Raw genomic sequence first — 17105 nt, forward strand, 5'->3', positions numbered from 1 at the left:
TCCTGCATAGACAATCACTCGCGGTTAACAAAATGCCACGAAATCTAAAATTGGTTCTTGATGAGTCAGTAAAAATAATTAATTTTGTCAAGTCACGTCCACTACAATCCCGATTGTTCTCAATATTATGTGAAGATTATGGTAACGATCATAAAATACGGCTATTGCTCCATGCTGAAGTGAGATGGTTGTCTCGGGGTAAAACTTTGACAAGGCTTTTTGAACTAAGATCAGAATTTGAAGCTTTTCTTACAGATGTTCCTTTTAATTTAAAAGACCGTTTGTCCGATAAAAGCTGGTTATTTAGATTAGCATTTTTAGCAGACATGTTTGAAAAACTTAACGAATTAAACCTGTCACTACAAAGAAAACAGAAAACAGTTTTCAACGCTAACAACAAAATAACTGCCTTTAAAAGAAAATTTGATTTTTGGATTACTTGTTTTGGTAAGAGAGAAATCGAAAGCTTTTCATTGCTAATTGAGTTCCTTAGCCACCATAGTCTTAGTGATACAGAAATATTTCAAAATGAAATATTTGTTGAATTGGTGCAATATTTCCAAGGGACTTTTGAATCTTACTTTCCCGAAGAACAGAATACAAAACTGAAAATATGTCAAGTCAGATCTATGAATCATTTCTAGAAATGACATCGGATACAAGCATGGAATCATTGTTCAAAACAATTTCACTAAGTGATTTTTGGTGCAGGGTTCGTGATGAATATCCACAACTTGCCACCGAAGCTTTGAATGTTCTTCTGCCGTTCCCAACAACGTATTTTGTGTGAAACGGAATTTTCAGCATATAGAGCTACAAAAACAAAATACCGCAATAGACTGGATGCCGAACCAGACATGAGAATTCAACTTTCTTCTATCAAGCCTGACATTACGAGGATGAGGAATAAAAACAATTATATACCTCGTATTAAATGAACTTATCATTTGCTTACTAACTCACTACTTACTGCATCTATCTTTTTGATTGTCAAAACAATTCACATATAACTGCTTTTGCTTTTAGTTTGGAGTTTAAACCCTAAAAACCCGTTAAAAATTTAGTTTTTTTAAAAGGGTTCCGTCACAAAAAAAGTTTGAGTAACACTGGTCTAGGGCAAACAGTTTCTTGAATCAAGGCAACCTGAGGGATTAAACGTAATTCCCAATAAATTCAGTATCATTAAAATGATGAAAATCATTTCGAATTCCTTGAAAACACAACTACCATGAAATGTCTGGAAATAAAATAACAAATGACTTAAAGTGCCTGGAATAAAACACAAATTTCTGTTTTGTAAACGGATCATTTTATTCTCTCCTTAATATAACTGTGTAAGAATAATAAAGCCTATTGCTACTGTATACTTCTACAGACTTAATATATAAAGACAATAAAATAAAAATAAATCCAATTGTTAACCAGCAATAGCTCAGATGACATTACACTTAACCAATAAAAATTACCTTAAGCTTTAGCCAAAAGGGCCAAATCGGCAATACACTTGTTAATATTCTGTTTTTCTTGGTCCGGTGTGATGGAGGATTTCACCCTGGCCACCACGTATTCAACCAGATTCTTCTGGGCAATTCTGCGTTCCGCGTTCGTTTTTTCCACCTGATAGTCCAAACGGTTTTTCACCGCTTGATAAACGTTCATCAGACGTTCGCGGTAGTTCGCCTCCAGTTGTAGGGCGACATTTTCACGTTTCGCTTGGATCAGAAGGGTTTGGCCTGGAAAATCCATCCGAATTCAAGGATTTATTAGGAAGTTGCTAAAAATGGGAAAATTACCTTCCATTGACCACTGGGCCTTCTCTTCATCCGCTATATTGTCTTTTAAGGCATCTTGATGGCTGACTCGGCCAGTATTCCATGCTTTCTCATATTCCTACAAACAGAGCATGCATTAATAAAAACATGCTGTTACATAGGAACTTAATAAGAATTGAAAAAAAAACTAAGAATAAAACCCCATATCCACTGTTCTGAGGATGATTTATAGGGGTCCAAACATTGATTTATATACAAAGATATCTGTAAAGCATTTTATAAGGTCTCCTCATAGGTTTGATTACCATATAAACTCTATTAGGAGTAAACTGATGAAGATATTGGGTTTTATTAGTTGAACTTTAAAGGATTTTAATGATATTAAAATAAATAAAACTTTATTATGACCTTACAAATTGTGCAGAACTACATTCTAAAAGTTATAAAAGTAAATTATATAGCACTCATGTATGATGATAGAGTGTTTAGTATTCAAAAATTGTATATTCTAACAACCTGTATCAATAAACTTAAAAAAGAAAAAAGCAAAATATTCCAATCTCATCAGACAAGAATAAATGTTAATAGACATTTAATACTGCCCTCCAGTCACAAAACTTTGAATTTAAAGTCTTTTAATGATTTATCTCCAAAACTATATAATGTGCTACCAATAACAATTAGAAATATTTACAAAAGTTAACATTTTTAGTAGAAAATGTAAAACATTTATATTTTAAAATGCAGGGCTGTTTAATAAAGTGATAGGGACAAAATCAGGTCTACAATAATGTATTTTTTTCTAATATCTACTAATTAATTAATTGAATGTTTTAGAGCCCTTTATTGTTCCTGTGCGATCTACATTAGAATATGCTAGTCCAGTTTGGTCACCACAATATAACATATACATTGAATTGTTGGACAAAATTTAACGAAAATTCCTTAGACTTATTGCTTTTAAACTTGGCATATCTATAGAAGACATTGATTACAATTATATGGAAAATCTAAATTGTTTGAAAGACTGCCCTATAAAACTTAGTCTGTCAACTGTATATAAAATTGTTATAGTCTAGATGATTTCAATTCGAACACCTTACAAATTGGGGTACGGTCAATACACTAAATTCACGGATTGAAACAAATAGCAAAATATATAATGAGCGGTCCTCGTATATTTAAAGACATCTGATCGCTGGAAATTCCTAAACCCCGGCCCGTTCAACGACACAGAAAAACCGATTACTCCTAACAAGTAAATAATTTTCTCATTTTTTCAAGAATAATACATTCTTAATTGAAATAAATAGGCTTAAATTGCGAAAATAGAGTTCTTTATAAAATAAATAGGAAACAAAATATTTAAAATACAGATTTAAAAAGAGAATACTTTTTTAATCAAAATATTTCATAGATTTAGTTGTATTAAATGTATTCTCAAATAAAAACAAGTGAAATGTCCCATTTGAATAATAAAGGTATCAATTCAAGTCATTATAATCTTGAATTTAGTAAATGTTATGTTCAATTTACCCTTTTCAAGTTAATTAATTTAAATAAATCAGTTTATTGTTTAGAAAGATGTATATTATTGCTTTAAAGCCCGTATATATAGTTTAAAATACTCTATTAATCAAGTGAAGACAATACTCGGTTCGTTTGAAGAAAATAAATTGTTGCTTTGAATATTTATTTTCTTACAATAAAATCAATGTATTCAATTGAAATTATATATTCTCAAATGGAACCTTTTTTCATCTCAAAAATGGCAACGTCGGCGTACCACGCCACGCGTACCCTGCTTGCCTCTTGTACTCTTGTTAGTCATCACAGAAAACAAAGGGAGGAACTTTTTTTTTTCTTTTTTTTCCTCCCTTTGTTTTCTGTGTTAGTCATAGACGCGTTGAGTGGTGTGTGGCGTGCAACCTGTGTTGTCCCTCTGAAAAATGGAAAATCAGCGCGTGGAAAGTGCTTTGCGAGAATGGAATCTACCAGAGGAAGTTATCGAAGTGTTTAAAAGTAAGTTTAGTTTAATATTAGTAGTATTAGTACGTATAATTAAGTAAATTTATGATTTTATGTGATTCGCACGTTTGACCTAACCTACCGGCGACGTATAGTAAACGAATTTCGTTTACTATACGTCGCCTTCCTTCCTCTTTCCTAGATTTTTTTTTTTTGGCTACAAAGTCACAAGGTAGAAAAAATACTGTATGATACTCGTTTATAAGTCATTTTGTGACACTCACTCCCTTTAAGGCACTCCTCGCTGATGGTTTAGTTTCTGTTTTTCTTTTTAGGTAGGTTTAGTCTCTATTGAAACCCGCCATTGTAAAGACAATAACAAGCTTCCGCCATTGTTACCAGTAACTTTTTATATTTATTTTTAAATTTGTATATACGTCTGATAAAGTTTTAAACAGATTATATGACTTTTTTTGCTCGATACTATCGAAAGAACATTCAAACAAAGACTTCTAAAATTTTTATTTAAAAATCATTTTTATTACAATTTCGTTATTTTTAAAAAAGTTGCCTTCGTTGATACATTTTAACAACTGTGTCACAGATGCTTCTTAATATTCTTCTTGATACACTCTCGACTCTTTATATAAATCCCTTTAGAATATAACGCCATTATTTTTCCAGTATTATCCACTTTTGATTATTAGATCCAGTATTATCCTTGAATTTAAATCCCCCTTCAGCATTTTCTTTATTTTTATCCCATAATTGCATTTAACTTTGCAATGCAGACATCACAAAACAAACAATCTAATAAACACGTTTGCACATTATTATCGCATTATTTTTCTCAATGTCAACCATTCAATTTACACAATTAAATATATAAACTTTTAGTTTTCTTGGATTGTTTAACTTTTTCTGTTTTTTAGTTTTCTTCCTCACTGTTCATGTCACAAAATATCTTTTAAACAGCTTACATTTTTTCTAGCAAATCAAATTAATGAGAATCAATTAATAAATCTTAATGAAGAGGTTTTGAAGGAATTAGTGCCTCTTGTGGGACCCAGACTTAAAATTCTTGATCAAATTAAAGAAATAGTAATTATTTTATTTTAAATAAAAATCAACTGTTTAAAACGATATACATTTTTAGAAAAAACCATCAGCAACCACTGTATCAGTCAGTGAGATTGAACAATTATTACCATCTGAGGCGAACTCCTCAAATTTTCCTGACGTAGTGAATGTTATAACAGAAGATTGTGCAGTTTCTTGTTGTAGTATGTAGTGATTTTTTTTCATCATAATTCAAAAGAAGATTCTTTTAAAGTTTTATTTTTTGAAATATGTAATACATAATAATATATTATATTATTACCATGTTTTTTGTAAGTATTTAGTAGGATTGTTTAAAAAAGCTACATGCATAGATGTGGTTGGTTTGGTTTTCTAAATAATCCTATTGTTATATTATAACGTGTTACGTAGGTAACTACATATTTGTTTTTATGTAGATACTTATCTGTTTTTAGGAAATAAACTTGTTCACATTTTTATTTTCTATGAGTACCTACTTTGTACTTTCTGATAAATATGTACCTATATTTAAAAAACATACACAAAATGTGTGTTTCTTTTGGTTTATTGTTGTTGTTGCAATGTAAAGTGATATTTGTTCCTATATAATGTATGTAGGTTTTTGTTTTTGGATAATAAACATATGTTTGCGTAGAACCTGTTCTATTAATTTATTACCAGAATTTAACCGAAAAATAATTAGGTAAATACATAGTAATTTATTGCAACACCTAAATCATAAAATATAAAATGGTTGAATTTTTAATATGTTATAGCAATTCTTACACTTAGTTGAAATAATAATTGACAGTTTTATGTTATTTAGTGTTGTGGTAATTTATAGGGTTCTTTTGCTATCAAAATAACTACCAGAAAGTGTGCCTTTTGGTATTTTTATTTTGATTCAAAAAGAACCCAATAAATACCACAGCACTAAATACTATTAATTTATTTCAACTGAGAAGAACTTTATTTCAAATATTACTCATTTCAAATATTTAACCTATTTAAATCGAATAAAAAATATTAATAACAAGCCATAAACATTTTAATTTAATACTATTTAATATTCAATTTAATTTTCCAGGCGGTTTAAAGCAATTCTTCACATCTTTAAGTTGAATTTATAACTCATTGAAGCTAGTCTTAAATATTTTTGGTTTGATGAAGCAATTCGTCAAAACGATATGTTCATAGATTTATTGTTAACAGTAGAATTACTTAAATTAAGAATATGACCATTTCAATACAAATTACCAAAATGGTTCAATGTAAGAAAAAATAAATTTGAATTAAATAATTAAATTTTATCACTTTAAAGAAAAAAATATTCCTTGCAAGAATATGATCTTCTCAAATGAAATTTCAATATATTCTCACAATAAGTTATTTGTCGACTTGAACCAATTCTATAAACATCTTGAAATTGAAAATATAATATTTTTAAATTAAACTTTTAGGGTCCGGTAAAGTTAAAGGGACGTCTAAAAACCGATTTTTTTTTGAAAATTTTTACATAGAATGTTAAGTGTGGTCAAAATATTGATAAAAAAGTGAGGATGATTGGAAAAAATACAAAATTTTGGAAATTATGAAGGTTTTTCTACATACGTTAAATACGTAATTATTGCCAACTTGCACAAGGTTTTTTAGCTCTTGATTTTGCTATAGTTAAAAAATATATATATATTGGGGCAATTTTGGAACTTTTTGGGGGTTATTATTGTAAATTTGTATAATTTTTTATCGCTTTGTATCCCTTTTAATTACATATTTTGTAATTTACACACAAGAAAAATAAAACAACAACCTTCTTGACAAAAATGGCAGTGGCTTCACTACGTCCTCAGTAGTATTTTTTGGTTTTGCCGGGTACACTTTTTAGTTGGATGGGTTGGCTGTGGACTCAATTTTAGATAATAAAGGCACAATATAGTTAGATTTTACATTACATGAACAAAACACATTTATCAGGTGTTAAAAAATAGGTATTATTTATTTAAATTATTTAATATTTTATGTAATTTTATATATAATAAATACACATTTTGAAAAAAAAAAACATAATTTTAAGATATTTAATTATTTATAGGTAAATAATAACGATGAGGTTTAATGTACTTTAACTTATAGTCAAAACAATAAATATCTTTAAATTCATTATAGGCATTAGGAATAGGAATAAGGCATAGGAATTATATAAGAAATAAAACATAAAACGCCACTGGCACTAGGCCCATGTAAAATTTATTGTATAGGCCCGGCCCGTCCACAATTCAAACCCCGCCGGTAGTAATCTTTTGTCTTCGTCTTTTACACGTCATTGATGGGGACTTAGGCTACCTCTCTCTGACAAAATTTCTCCACAGAAAAAAAAGGATACTTAAAATGAGAATTAGACACTTTATTTGAGAAAATCTAAGGATTATATATCCGCAAGAAGATAAAAGTTGGGTCCGTTAAAGTTAAAGGGACGTCTAAAAAACGATTTTTACGACCCAACTTTATCTTCTTGCGGATATATAATCCTTAGATTTTCTCAAATAAAGTGTCTAATTCTCATTTTAAGTATCCTTTTTTTCTGTGGAGAAATTTTGTCAGAGAGAGGTAGCCTAAGTCCCCATCAATGACGTGTAAAAGACGAAGACAAAAGATTACTACCGGCGCTTGGGGTTTGAATTGTGGACGGGCCGGGCCTATACAATAAATTTTACATGAGCCTAATGCCAGTGGCGTTTTATGTTTTATTTCTGGTTTAGAATCAGGTGTCTTAAGAGTGTGTTGGTCGCGTGTCGTAATTTTATAATTTGTTGTTATCACTGTTTTTAAATACTTTTTATCTAACAATTTAAAATGCCATTGTGGAGACCTTTTGATGTTTCTGATAATGAAATGGACAATTTGGAAGTTAATTCCGACTTGGTGCAATCGGAATTTTTAAATAAAGACTTACATGTTCAAACCCAGAGAGTTGATTTAAATATTTTCAATTGCCTAAAAAATGAAATGCGCGGGGCCTCACAAAACGACATTTTAAAAGGAGTTTGTGAGCTGACTAAACTTGCCCGTACTACCATCTACACAGTGATAAAAGCCGGAGACGTCATTGATCATTCTGTGAAGAGAAAAATATTTTTTACAATCCTTCTGTGGCACGCCTATGCTTTACAAAAAAGATACCGCTAATGACCCGAGTTTTAGTTTTTCTGCTGTTCGGATTGAGTTCGTATGGACTATAACAATGTATTTAATTGTCCTGAATTGTTAAATATTATCACTCTTAATGTCCATCAAAGACTCTAACTAGACTGTGTAGACTAACCACTGTAAACAAATTGAAGTTTTTTGTACACCTTTCAGAATATTTCATAACTCACTTTGTCAAATGTCCTTTCTAATAGTACAATAGTGAGAAATTGTAAGAAAAGTAATTGAGAAACCATTAATTACTATATAAGTACCCTGCTGGTATAAGCGAAAACATGAAAACAACCCTGTGTAACCACTAAGTAAATAAATAAATATAAGAAGACTTACATCAATTTGTTTATCCAAGGCAGCGGCAACTTTAGGTCCAAACTTCTTGATACCATAACCCCACATAAGCAATAGTGACAACCCAGTGTAGTACTCGTGTTCCATCACATAGATTTCTTTGCTGACCAAATAGGTGGACAAGGTGAATGCAAAAGCATATGGACCGGTTACTCCTGTTTTACTGTAGAACGCTTGGAACCATTCTTCTGGGATGAAGCCCATTCGGACCTTACCTGGCTCTTGTCTTACCTTTGGGAAAATACTAAGTTATACAGAGAGGAAGGAAGAGGAGGTAAACTTAATATCCATTGATAGAACAAGGGAAAGACTTACAGGCCGAGGAACTGATGAAGAACCCGCCGCAGAGTCCGCGACAGCATTATTGGCGGCCGTGGTGCTCGTAGCCCTCGCAACGGCCACAAGAGCCCTGGAATTTTGTCCTAAAATGGATTAAAATCTGATTTACAACCTGGTTACATAAACGTCCTTCCCATTGATAATTTTCCGTACTTTGGCTGTTGTTATATATATATAGCTTTCAGTGGTGGTAACTTAATAATACTTACCAGACAATAGGGCTGCTCTGGAAAGCATGTTTTCTTTGGGAAATTCACTGAAATTTAGGTAAAATGCGGGGCCCTCGGCCTGTCTAGGTTACAGATGCAAATTCCACAGAGCAAGATGAATATATAAAAATCACGGTGTCAGACAAGGATAGGGAGGTTATGTAATGGGTAAACGTAAAGCGGGAATTATTTTACTTGTCACTGTCAAATGTGTCAAAAGCAACCATTTAGACGTTGCCAGATTTTAACTTTTTATACAAATAGTTCTTACTGTGCAACATAGAAGTTAAGAAAAGCAATTTTTAAGGGTTACATGCATGTATAAATCATTTACTTTAATTGCCTGAGCTATTGTTAATTATTATTAGGCAGGATTTAATACTAATATTTTAAGTTACGGCACCGTTGGTTTATTTATGTTCCACATGCATAAAGACAAGAAAGGCAAATACCATTTGTTTTCCATTGTGCCGACGTGAAGCAAGTCTAAAAAAATTTTACTCCCCTAGGCTTGTCAATGTCAACTTTGAAAGTTAGGTTAAGCTAATAGTTTGCTTACATTTATTTTATTTAATTTTTCAATGAAAGCAAGTAAATATATAAAAATCAACGTGTCAGGCAAAGATAGGTAGGTTATGCAATGGTTAACGTGAAGCGGGCATTATTTTACTTGTCAGTTGTAACTGTCACATGTGTCAAAGGGAAACATTTAGATGTTGCCACATTTTAAACTTTTTATACAAAAATTTTTAACTGTACAACAAAAAAATTAAGAAAAGCTATTTTTAAGGGTAACATAAATATTTCAGTAATTAAGTACTTGAACATGCCTAAGCAATTGTTAATTATTATGAAGCAGGATTTCTACTAATATTTGAAGTTATGGCAACGTTGGTTGGTTCTTTTTCTACGTGCATGAAGACAAGAAAAACAAATACCATTTTTTTTCTTTTTGCCAGAGGGCAGTCAATGTCAGAGTTAGGTTTAGTTTGTTTACAATTAATTTTTTTATTAAAGCGAAACGAATATATGAAAATTAACGTGTCACAGAAAGATACGGACTTTATGTAATGGGTAAACGTGACGCGGGCATAATTTTGCTTGTCGGTTGTCTCTGACTCATGTGTCAAAAGCAATTTTTTACATGTTGCCAGATTTTAACTCTCTATACAAAAAGTTCTTACTGTGCAACATAAGAGTTAAGAGAAGCATTTTTTAAGGTTTACCTGAATGTTTAGTGATTTACTGCTTAAATCCCTGAGCAACTGTTAATTATTATGACTAACCAGGACTTCTAATATTTTAAGTTATGGCAACTTTGGTTTATTTATGTTCTACTTACATAAAGACAAGGAAAGCAAGTACAATTTTTTTGCGGACGTGAAGAAAGTCTAAAAAATGTTACCGGTTATTACCGCTAGAGGGCAGTTAATGACTTGTCAATGTCAATTTTAAGAGTTAGGTTATGTTAGTAGTTTGTTTACACCTTTTTTTTCATTTTTGCAGCCAATACTGACTTTATTAATACCCGTTTTTATTATTTGGTTCTTTATTATCATATATAACAAATTAGAACTTTGATAAGGATAAGATATTAATAAGAACATTATTAACTTATGAAACTCATTAAAAGTGCCAAAATGAATATTAATCTAAAAGATCTGATTTCTCCCAAATACACTGAACCAACGGTTTTCGTAAATTTCTACAAAATTACCAGACCCAGTGCTACACCCCAAGACAGTTACACCCATACACTACTAAAAACAAATAACTTGACTTGCTGGAAGATTATTAAGGAACAACTTATGAAGGTAAATGATCCCTCTGGCATATTCTTTGACCAAGAATCTTACATTATTCAGTGGATTTTTGATTTAAAACTTGACAATACAATCTTGGAAGAACTTTTAGTTTATCACTGGAGAGGTCGAAATGCTGTTAAAGGTTTCAGCCCGCTACCACCAGACATCGAGGAGCATTGTCCAGTTGAACGAATAGTGCAATGGAGTGAGCCTGCCTTATTCTTCCATGGGTTCCCACAGGGTGTTTTTGTATTTTCGGGGGAAAGCAGTGGTTTTAATGATAAGCAGCCTCATCTACTGATGGCTAGAGGAGAGTTGCCAGAGGAACTGCATTTCTATGAAGTCCCTTGCGAGAAACGAGCTTTAAGGAGTAGAGCCGTGTTTGTCTTAATCCATCCTGGGGTAGAAAAATTCATAATTTGGCGAGGGAAGAGTGTAGGGTTAGAGCACAGTAATGAATTTTTGAAGACCCTTCAAAATTGGCAAAAAGGTTGGCAAACTTTCTCTGTGGAGACTGTAAAAGAGGGTTCAGAAAACGAGGTATTTCTGAACACCTTAAAGGGGGAACTTAGCGAATATTGCCCCATTGAATTAATGCATCAATTCAGTCCTAAGTTGTTTTATTTGAACTCAATTGGGGGGCAATTCGAGGCTACCCCGGTGGAGTATCCTTTGAGGGCCGAGGGGGTTGTTGCCCCATTTCCCTTCTTGCAAAATCATTTGTATTCTGCCATACAACCAGGTTAGATATAGTTTTTACTTTAAAAGGGATTAAATTAAATACATTTGTCTTTAGCACTGTTTCTCTTGGACAATAATACTGAAGTCTACTTGTGGGAAGGAAAGAGGAGTAGCACTGGCTGCGAGGAGTTTGAAAAAGAGGTTATTTTAGCAAAACAGTTAGCCGAGGAGTATATTTCAGAGAAGGCGAGGATTATGTCGCAAAAAATACAATTTTATCATGTTTATGCTAAAAAAGAACCTTTGGAGTTTCAAAATATATTTCCAGTGTGGAATTGAACGCTGATTGTACATTTATTTGCACCTTTAAGTTAAAAAAAAAAAAAACTTTTAGTCCAATCAAAAGCAATGTTTGATGAAACATAAAACATTGTGATGTCCCAACATTTTATACCTAAAAAACTCACTTATCTATAGTGATTTTGGTAACCTCTGTTTTTTTTTGCAAAATTTCCCATTTTTTGAGATATTTTCAAAATCATTTGAGGTTCTTCAATAAGAGTTCCACTCAAAGGTGTGGCCTTTTAGGATGAACATTTTAAGGTATTAACGATTTTTGTACGTTAAAAACTTTTGAAAGCAGTGGCATTTTTGTAAATTGGCAAATTTGAACTTTAAGGAAAAAACTACAATTTTACAAACGTTTCTTACTATATTTTCACAACCGCTAAAGGTATTTTAAAAAATCTTTCAGTCCAATGAAAAGCAGTGTTTGTAGATTTATTTAACATACAACACGTCGTGATATCCTAAGATTTTATAGCAAAAAAATTCCCTTTAGTAAAGTGATTCTGATAATCAGCAACTTTCCCATTTTTTTGAGATATTTCCAAAAATTTGAGGTTCTTCAATAAGAGTTCCACTCAGAGATGTGGCCTTTTAGGGTGAACATTTTAAGGTATTAACGATTTTTGTACCTCAAACACTTTTGAAACTAGAAGCATTTTTATAAATCAGCAAACTTGAACTTTTGAGGAAAAAACTAACATTTCACAAACGTTTCTTTCTATATATCATAATTATTATGGTAGAGGGATTTGAATAAATAAAAGTCCTACTTATTCCAGTTTCTACACAAAGATTTTATTAATACTGCATACAACAACATTTAAGTTAATAAATACAATAATAGTACAAGTCGAGAGGTACTTAATTACACAATAATATCATCTCCTTTAAGATGCTACAATGGAAATATAAAAAGTTCATATAAATTTAATATGATTCAAAATGGGTGGGGTACATGATATTTATCATATGGCACAGGACAGACATTTTGTAGGTTATAATGATATCTCGAGTAAATAAATGGTTTTGTACAATAAAGAGATTCACATTTAAGTACAAAGTCACACTTAAAAGGGGCAGGGGGAAACTACCTCTACATATAACTGGGGCCTATGTACACTAATGGTAATCACTAGCTATAAAAAGTTCCTAAACCTAAAGACAAATATATTAAGATCCTATGTACAAGAGAACTATATAAATTCGTTTATATTCTACTTAAATATCTATGATGTTTAAAGTGGTACCGACATAATAGGAAGTGCACAATAAGAAAGTATATACAAGGCATGTAAGAAGAAATTTTGGCAACCATGTTAACATAACATTTATTACAATTTAAAGCATTACAGTTACTTATAAAATTAGCTACAGAACTAAAATGACATATACAAAACTAAATAAAGCTTTAGATTCAAGACTTTCGGGTTGGGGAACTGGGAAGGAACCGCTTCTCTTTTGAAACCTAATCACATACCGGGTGCTTATAGAAATTAGGTAATCGACACAACCTTTTTTTTTTTTTTTAAATGAAATTTCACAACTTCAGTTACACACATGTTCCTCCTTCCTGAAGCGACACGTCTCGCACACCACATTACAACACCACACGAATTTACAGTCGCACTTTTCCTCCACGTCTTTTACGCGGGTCTGGTAGCCCCGTCCGCAGCATAATAACGGACAACCGTCTATTCCTTGGCTGGTCAAATTGCAGACACGACCTCTGGTTCCCAGGATATTTAATCTAAAATATAAGGGAATTGATAAGGAGGCTTCCCTAGTTACAATTTTGTAGTAAGACTAAAAAATTATAATCTTTTGTTACAATAAAAGTGTTTTATCAGTACTTATGTGATCTTGTTATTCCTAAAAAAAACACTATTGTTTAAAATGAGTTGCAATTTGAAATGCCTCAGAAAAAAGGACTTTAAAGAAGACAGAGTTATTTCTGATGTATAATTAGGACGTTCCAAGACTTAATGTTAATCAAATTGTCAGGAAAATTTCAATAAAGAGGTAAATATAATAAGGAATTATCAATTGGATATTACTAATTTGAATAATGAAGGAAAAAGATAGACGTATTGACAAGAAATAGTGTGATTTTTGAGGACGATACATTTGAAACAGAAAAAAAATTCTCTTCTTTACTAGATATTGGTTATAAGAGGAACTTATTATTGTAATTACCAACCTGATAGGTAGGGAAAAGAAGCTATCGGAGTTAATTAGGTACATCCTTAGAAAAGGGCAAGCACGAGCTCACTGGTAAACTAAATGAACTGAATTAAAACAAATTCAGTAAAAAATGGATTATTTACAAAAAAAATTTGTCAGAACTTTGAAAGAATAGCCTGGAAAATTAGGATATTTTTCACCTCAAAACCAACCGGTATTAGTGTATTGTATGTGTACCTGGAATTAGTGTATTCATGTGACTGTTATATTTCTGATTTGTCTGTTATTTATTATGTAATTATTTTGGCTGGTTTAAATGACAATTCTATTAGAATGTCTGACATAACTCTCTTAAGTAATAGTAAGTGTTTCAGTACCAATTTAATTGTTTACAGTCTAACACTCTTCCAAATTTCTTTACCTATCAATATACAGTGCATTTTTTTATCTCGGGTCATAGGGTTTTACGTGTAATATTTTCAACCCCATGTCAGAACCTGTTCTATTTAATCGATAGGATTGAAACTTGGAACAAGTGAAGTTTAAGTTAACAGACTTTAAAAAATCCCATTATTTTGCAAAAAAATTTGCGAGAAACCTATTTAAAACACGTTTTTCTGATGAAAAAGTTTGCTTTTTCTGCACCTCGTAACCTTCATTACCTTTACACTTCAAAGCAGGTAGACAAATATCTGACAGTGACCCAAAATAATTTTTAAATTGCTCCATTGAAATTGTTCAAAAACTCTTTAAAATGTCGATTTACACTTTTACGGAGGAACGTATTGAGATGGTTTCAAACTACATTAGAGGAATGTCGCCGCAAGAAGTAGTAGATAATTTTGCCGTGTCTTATCCTAACCGTCCCGTCCCGTCTAGATCAACTGTACAACTTATTACGATTGGATGCATCGCCAGCTCTCACTTAAAACGAAAAAGAACCGAAACTGTAGTAGACGAAGAATTTAAAATAGAGGTATGCTTGGCCGTTGAAGAAAATCCAACAAATAGTCTTACTCAGTTTGCTGAAGTTACCGGAAAAAGTAGGAGTAGTTGCTACAAGGCAATCAGAAAAGGAAAATACAAATCTTTTAAAGTTAGAAATGTTCAAGAACTCTTGCCTAATGATTAATATTCTTTCTTAGAATGCAGTTTTGTGAACAGTGGATGGAACGAATTAACAATGACCCCACAATTACAAACAAAATACTATTTTCAGAGGAAAGTACTTTCTGTACAAATGGTACAGTCAACAAACAAAATACTCGAATATGGGCGCGAGAAAATCCTCACGTCATCCAGGAAACGCATAGCCAAACAAGACAGAAACTTAACGTGTGGGCAGGAATTCTTGGAGATCGAATAATTGGACCATTTTTCAAAGAGGGTAGCCTGAATACTGCAAAATATTTAGAATTACTTCAGGTGCAGGTCATTGTTCAAAATGGCAGGATAATTTTTCAACATGATGGAGCCCCCGCTCATAGTGCAGCGACTGTTACCAAGGTTTTTGAATGCCACGTTCCCAGGCCGCTGGATTGGATGTTTTGGGCCATCTAAATGGCCGGCGCGAAGCCCCGATCTTTCGCCTTTAGATAACTTTTATTGGGGCTATCTATCATCGAAAGTGTTTGATATTGTTAGAGGCAGACCCAACAATATCGAAGAACTTCGTAATAGAATTATCGAGGCTTCGCGTACCATTACTCCCCAGCAGCTCCTAAATGTTAAAAGACATTTCTACAACTGTCTGGGCTTTTGTTTGGCTCAATTTGGAGGTCACTTTGAACAATTTATTTGAACGGTTTTATTTGTTTATTGTTGATTTTTGAAAATATATTTTTGAGATTTTGAGGGAATTATTTTGTGTCACTGTCAGATATTTGTCTACCTGCTTTGAAGTGTAAAGGTAATGAAGGTTATGAGGTGCAGAAAAAGCAAACTTTGTTATCAGAAAAACGTATTTTAAATAAGTTTCTCGCAAATTTTTTTGCAAAATAATGGGATTTTTTAAAGTCTGTTAACTTAAACTTTACTTGTTCCAAGTTTCAATCCTATCGATTAAATAGAACAGGTTCTGACATGGGGTTGAAAATATTACACGTAAAACCCTATGACCCGAGATAAAAAAAATGCACAAGTAAACTAATATATGTTAATTAAGAAATAATATCAGTGGTCGAAAAGCTAAAAAGATTTTCAATTAATAGTGAGTGACTCTTGATTTATTTAATAAATTTAGAGATTTCTTAACTTTGAGAGTTACTAACCTAGTTTATGTAAACTGTAGTGTAATCAGTTATAAGGAGTCCTCTGATACAATTTTCCTTTGTTCTTAAGATTTGGTAATTGGCTGTTCACATGATATTAGCATGAACAATGATTTTTTATAGATACAGCCTTGGACAATACTAACCTTAAATATGATAAGTCAGGACAGAGCAGACAAAACTTCAAAATTCCTATGCTCATTCCAAAGAGCGAATTGACTCAAAACTTTCTTATTTATTTAAGTATTAAGATTTTTAACTTTCTCCCAACTAATTTAAAGCCTGCACAAACTCAGATTTGCTTCAAAAGCTGCATCAATCCTCAAAAGTGAAGCATTTTATAGTCTTATCGAATATTTTGTTCATGAATAGTGATAAACCATGTGCGCAAGTTTTTGGTCTTGGTTTGTTTTTTTCTTCAAATTTTTAATTTGGTTTATGGTCATATGAACTTTAATAATTTTGTTCTATATGTTTGCCTTTTTTATTGAAAAGATTGTTACCTTTCATATCTGCCCCTTTTTAGATTTTATTCCTATTTGCTTCTTATTATTTTTTAGATTCATGTACTTTTTAATCACTATTTAGCTACTCTTTAAGTGCTGAATGTTTTATCCAGTCGAAAGCTTGTTCACAAACGCTTCATCAACAAAGTCACCCTCGGCTTCTCTTAAAGGCCAAATTACTTTGCGAATTGCCCTTTGGTCACTCTTGGTGTCTATATATGCCGTTTATGGTTTTATAGATACCAAGAAGAAGAAAAAGACCACCATTCTAGCATAAATATAACATTTTGAAAACTTAAGCAACAAAAGTGAGGTTATAATTCCTGTTGATGCAGTTATTATGCCTTATGCATTCTAATACTTTATGAGCACCAAAACATTGTTATTATTA

The 17105-nt window shown here is 31.9% G+C and overlaps 3 protein-coding genes across 3 annotated transcripts in view; 1 reads left to right on the plus strand and 2 right to left on the minus strand.

The window, feature by feature from the left end:
* Positions 1-1286: 1286 nt before the first annotated feature.
* On the minus strand, positions 1287-9089 carry LOC126734370 (ATP synthase subunit b, mitochondrial-like). Its single transcript, XM_050437962.1, has 5 exons — positions 8924-9089; positions 8691-8797; positions 8358-8606; positions 1794-1890; positions 1287-1733 (listed from the first exon to the last, which is right to left on the minus strand). Exons 1-5 carry the CDS (start codon positions 8949-8951, stop codon positions 1468-1470), a joined length of 747 nt encoding a protein of 248 aa, XP_050293919.1. The 5' UTR covers positions 8952-9089; the 3' UTR covers positions 1287-1467.
* A 1299-nt stretch (positions 9090-10388) lies between these two features.
* LOC126733712 (supervillin-like) lies at positions 10389-11755 on the plus strand. Its single transcript, XM_050437091.1, has 2 exons — positions 10389-11470; positions 11525-11755. Exons 1-2 carry the CDS (start codon positions 10540-10542, stop codon positions 11746-11748), a joined length of 1155 nt encoding a protein of 384 aa, XP_050293048.1. The 5' UTR covers positions 10389-10539; the 3' UTR covers positions 11749-11755.
* Positions 11756-13067: 1312 nt separating this feature from the next.
* LOC126733713 (protein Wnt-1-like) overlaps positions 13068-17105 on the minus strand; it is a 127752-nt gene continuing 123714 nt past the window's right edge. The window contains exon 8 of the mRNA XM_050437093.1: positions 13068-13504. Within this exon, the coding sequence (XP_050293050.1) occupies positions 13303-13504 (202 nt within the window). The 3' untranslated portion in view covers positions 13068-13302. The remainder of the gene's footprint in view (positions 13505-17105) is intronic.

This window comes from Anthonomus grandis, chromosome 3 (genome assembly GCF_022605725.1).
Source record: "Anthonomus grandis grandis chromosome 3, icAntGran1.3, whole genome shotgun sequence".
NCBI lineage: Eukaryota > Metazoa > Arthropoda > Insecta > Coleoptera > Curculionidae > Anthonomus > Anthonomus grandis.

Excerpts from the sequence above, each read along its gene's own strand:
- LOC126734370 (XM_050437962.1), bottom strand. The coding sequence starts at position 8,951 with ATGCTTTCCAGAGCAGCCCTATTGTCTG. Across the intron at positions 8,798-8,923 it reads CAGAGCAGCCCTATTGTCTG|GACAAAATTCCAGGGCTCTT; the intron begins GTAAGTATTATT and ends AATCCATTTTAG. Across the intron at positions 1,891-8,357 it reads CCTTGGATAAACAAATTGAT|GAATATGAGAAAGCATGGAA; the intron begins GTAAGTCTTCTT and ends CTCTGTTTGTAG.
- LOC126733712 (XM_050437091.1), top strand. The coding sequence starts at position 10,540 with ATGAAACTCATTAAAAGTGCCAAAATGAATATTAATCTAAAAGATCTG. Across the intron at positions 11,471-11,524 it reads GTATTCTGCCATACAACCAG|CACTGTTTCTCTTGGACAAT; the intron begins GTTAGATATAGT and ends ATTTGTCTTTAG.